Source organism: Cupressus sempervirens, chromosome 10 (genome assembly GCF_028749045.1).
Source record: "Cupressus sempervirens isolate cs-2001-9-10 chromosome 10, ASM2874904v1, whole genome shotgun sequence".
NCBI lineage: Eukaryota > Viridiplantae > Streptophyta > Pinopsida > Cupressales > Cupressaceae > Cupressus > Cupressus sempervirens.
The window spans coordinates 390,020,536-390,025,461 of record NC_143127.1 but is presented as its reverse complement, the minus strand read 5'-3'; the positions used below and the strand labels follow the sequence as shown (position 1 = coordinate 390,025,461).

The window sequence follows — 4,926 nt, the reverse complement described above, 5'->3', positions numbered from 1 at the left end:
TTTTGGTCCACTAGAGGAAAAGGTGGGGGTAGTTGGTTTTCACAAGAAACAATGTTATTATTAGATGTGGACTTCACAACCTTGGCTCGAGTAATGTAGACATTATTAAGCTGTTGTGGCGCAGTCATGGCTTAGTCACTTAAGCAACAGTGAAATGTACAAAGCTTGCCTCTTCTAACCCTGAATTTCTAAATAATGTTTGCACAAAAGATTCAAGTGAGAAAATCTGTCATGAAACATGACCTATTACTCCTATGAAAAAATCACAAGCTGTAATTTGCAAGCACAAAATCTTGAAATGAAACTAAAATCATAGAGTTTAATTATTATTGAATCAATATTGTGAGCTAAAACTAGTGGAAAACATGGTTAATGATATGTAAAACATTTTAATAGGCTAAAAATGGATGTGCTTGTTAAATGCTGACTAACTTGAGAATACAAATTAAATCCAAGAATCTAAAACTAGTTGAGGTGTTAAGGGTACACTATAAAATAGTGAAAACAAAGAACATAATTCAGTACAACAGTGAAAAAAACCCACAACTAGGATTATGAGTAACTAGAAATATGTGGATTTTTATAGGAGTAACATTACAACTATTAGGTTAAGTTGCTCATTCAGATTCAGGGACAGACTTAGGTACCAAAATATGATTCATCATTTTTTTTCTTATTATGATTCATATGGATTCATGTGTATATGTATTATATATAAGAACATATGCATGCATTATGTATGGAATCATGTGTATTTATTCCATGTTTGGTATATGGGTCTCTAGGGATATGTGTAGATTCACATTAAAATTCAAATGGATTAATGATGGATTCATGTGGGGTTCAAATTTGACCCTGTGGGTTTGTTCAGATTCACAGATCACAAATCCATAGGGTCAAATCTGAACACTATGCAAATCTAGTACATATCGGTTCAAGAATCCAATCCCAATACGGACCTAGATCTAGTCCACAAGCCAAATGCACAAATCTGGTAACATGCCTATTAGGAAATGTAATGAGTATTGACTAGAATTTTCAACTCCAATGTTATTCAACCCAAAGTAATGCGATTTAGACTTAGCTTTGACTCAACAAGGGCAATTCAACTCATGATCCAACTTGGACTTGGTCATGACTCGGCAATGACTCGGTGAGTCAAGGTATACTAATTGAATGTAAAAGAAATTTTATTTGTTTCTACTTTTGTATTTAGGAGGGACATATCCATGAAAATTGAGTTGTCCAAGGTTAGACCAAAGAAAAAAAGTCCACCAGTTAAAATTAGTGGATGCAAAATTGCATATATTGGTAACCTTCCTCGAGTTGTTAAGGAAGATGATATCAAATAATTCTTCAAGGACTCTAAAATAGAGTTAGTAAGTTTAGCATCATATAAAATAGGACTCCACTGCCAAGGAACCAAAAGATGACTATATGTTCAAGGAAACAAAAAATACCACGTTGACTATATGTTCAAGGAACCAAAAGATGATTGCAATGAGACTATTACAAGCGAAAAAAAATCAGTCTTGTTAAAGAGAATTGGGATGTGTGTTTGAAGACTTAACAAATTTTTCCAAATTTCTTTGAAATCAAACCCTCTTGCAACACTCTTAATCATAAATGCCATACCACTTTAACTCGCTATTAGTTTCATAGTCGCTATTGCTGAGACCCTCATTTTTATATTGATACATCATGTGACCATCATATTTATATTAATATAGCACTCCAAGAACATATTCACCCTTGGTACCTTAATTTTCTTAGCACATTTTTGATCATCTCAATTCCTTTTTTAGTAATGAAATTCCCATAGATAAAAAGCCGACTGAAATCAAGCTTGTCTGCAATAGCCTTTGTAGCAGCATTAGCCCCAATTCTAGAGATAGCAGCAGTACTCAAATCAAGCACTATAAGCTGCTCTTGACCTTTCAAAATAGCTTTGCATATCATGATTGTTCCATTGTCCTTGAGTTTGTTTTGTGCTGGAACAAACTTTGTCAACAAGCTTTTTTCAACAAGGCATGTAGCCAAAGCTGGAGCCACTTTTGGAGTGATACCATTTCCAATAATCGTAAGAACTCTTAGAGATGGAGCAACATCCTTGAGGCTATCTGCAATGGCAATTGTGCCTTCATCCTCAAGATTCATATAGTTTAAATGAACTTTTGTGAGACCTATTTGTCCAAGGATGACTTGGCTCAGAGAAACACCACTGACTGTCCCAAACATGTTATCTGATAAATTGAGTGTTTTCAACCTACCGCCTTGGCTCAAAGCTCCTACTAAAGCTTTAACACCTCAGATACCTATACAACTTCCTGAGAATTCAAAATCCTCTAGAGCAATGCATTTTTTTACAAGCACTGAAAGGGCCTCTACTGCATCATCTTCTGAGTAGTTGTGACAAAAATGCAAACCCTTAATCCTTTCAAGAGATGGAAGAATCTCACAAATGAATCTAGCAGCTTCTTTGAAAATGTGGGTATCTATGAATTTTAGATTTTTGAGCATCTTCTGAGATTTTAAGAGTGGTCCAAAAGCTTTAACTCCCTTCTCTCTCAATTCATACAGATCAAAAGTCAAGGATCTGAGCATGCACCTTTCTAAAGTAGATGAGAATATTGCAATGACCTTAAGTGCTTCAGACTCGGACCTTCCGATGAAATTTTTTAAAAGTTCCACCCTTGTTAAAGTTTTCTGAATACCCATCAAGACTCTGTTTGTGACACGAGCTGCCTCTGCTCCAAAACTTATGTTACCAAGGCATAACTTGGTACAAGATTTCTCAGGTTCTTCCAATGGCCTAAAGAAGTCTATAGCTGAATGTTCATCAAGAAATATTCGATCCCCAATTTCCATCTCAAATATAGTTTCTTTCACTTCAACTAATCTAGATAATGATTCCATGATCTGCAACAAAACAACTCGAAAAAGGATTTTGAAAACAAACAGATTTGGAAACACACATGTTACAATTAAATTTATAAAATATTAGGATGTGAGGCCTCGCCTCGACCCATCGTAGCATAGTGATACATTATTATTATTTTGATATTCACGACTCGAGATGTCGAAACATTATCTGATGCTTAGAACATACTATACTATTTCATGTTGTGTGATGTTACATTCAGATATATTTGATGCTTGTCATTTAATGTTTCATGTATATGCATGTTGATGAAATCAGTAATGTAGGATTGAGACTTTGATTTAAGAGACTTTAAATGGTTAAGAATTAAGCAGGATGAAGAAACCCTTATTGATGTATGTTTCAATTTATGTGAATTTCTAATACGTATACATATATGTACATGTGATTTTTGTGGGACTACTGATGTGTGCAATGAGTGTGCAGATATTTTAGCCGAGAAACCCTACGGAGGAACATAACTGATCTCTATGTGCTAATTTTGGAAACCTTGTTATTTGTAATTCACGTATTGTATTGTGAGATGTATGTATGTATCTTTCGGTGTTTAGTGAATGTTAGTATTCGTAACTATGTTCTTTTAGTGTCGTTTGACACTCGTAAATTGTTTATGTTCTTCAGTGTGCTATTTAGGGTTAGTTGTATAACCTTTGGAACCAAGTTGATTTAAGTTAGTGTCAATTTTCTATTTGGTTCTTAATCGAGTTTAGTCATCCCTAATCCAGATTAGTGCTTAATCTGCATGTTAGAGTAGTTAGAAGGTCCTATTTTATTCCTAGATTTTGTTTGGCTCTAAACCTTTTTCCTAAGGCTTAAAACATGAAATAATTATACCCAAAGGGTATGGGTATGGGTTAGGGGTCTTTTCCAACCCCTAAGCCCCTTTTATTGACTTTTGAGGCCACTCAAAAAGTCTCATTTTTCCTTTGTGCGAAAATTGCAAGTGGTTATCTTGAGTCACCTCACCTCACCTCCACTTAGTGTTTAACCCTATTGTGGGTTGAGTTAGGAGTTTCTAGAATTGCTAGTGGGTGGAAGTAGTTATTTCTCCTTTTGGTGGTTGAGTTTGAGGGTGTTTTGGTATTACTCACCCTTGGAGAGGGCAGAAGTGACCAATTTGGGAAAGGTCTGTTTAGTTGGACTCCAACCAGTGTAGAGTCTCTTCTCAGGATGAGAAGAGGGAGAGAGGGTAGGGTGTTATGGGCCCCTACTCGTCAGCTCAAGCCTCGTATGAGTATGGCATGGTTAAACGAAAGAACGAAAGTTCTTGGTTAATAGCCCTGACTGGGCATTTGATTTGGTGTTGTGCTTGACTTCTCCTGTTGGAAGAATCCACCTTTCCCTAGTGTTGATTCATTGTGGATCTTATTGTGAAAACCTTGTGGGAATATGCATGTTTGAATTGTTCTTGGTCATGTTTTTGGTCACCTGATCAAATTTTGTTCCCTCCATGGTTCTTGAAATGTGTTGCAGAAAACATTATAAATCCCTTGATGAGGGTCATGAAGAAAATTCAATTAAATTGTTGAAAATTGGGATTGATATCCTATTGTAAATTGTATTTTAAACTTTGTTGTAAATGGCAATGAAGCCGGGTTTTCTTCCTGGTTCTTTCCCGGCTGAGCCTTTAAATCAGGTTTGCCAATAAAATTGGTGTTTTGAGTATAATTGGTTATCATGTGATTTATTCGTGATTTAAATTTAGATGGATGAATCTAAAAAATAGGATGGAATTGATGATGTTCAATTTGATAAAATTTCAAGTTTTCTTTTATGTTGAAAATGAAAATTAAAATCATGGATGTAGATTCAGTTTTTATGATTATTAGAATCAAATGATAAATTATTGCATTATTGAACAAAATGGATAATCCATATTCTTGGTCTATTAAGTTGTAATAAGTCCTTATAGATTGCTTTGAAAAGAAAAAAACATTTAATTTCCCCTTGGTTATTAACTAATTGAAAATGTTATACTTAGAAAA

At 34.8% G+C, this 4,926-nt stretch overlaps 1 protein-coding gene across 1 annotated transcript; it reads right to left on the bottom strand.

The window, feature by feature from the left end:
* Positions 1–1,746: 1,746 nt before the first annotated feature.
* LOC149534303 (RAN GTPase-activating protein 2-like) lies at positions 1,747–2,238 on the bottom strand. The gene has a single exon (XM_089806006.1). It carries the CDS (start codon positions 2,236–2,238, stop codon positions 1,747–1,749), a length of 492 nt encoding a protein of 163 aa, XP_089662132.1.
* Between the last annotated feature and the right edge of the window lie 2,688 nt (positions 2,239–4,926).

Coding starts and splice junctions, on each gene's coding strand:
- LOC149534303 (XM_089806006.1), bottom strand. CDS start 2,238: ATGTTTGGGACAGTCAGTGGTGTTTCTCTGAGCCAAGTCATCCTTGGA.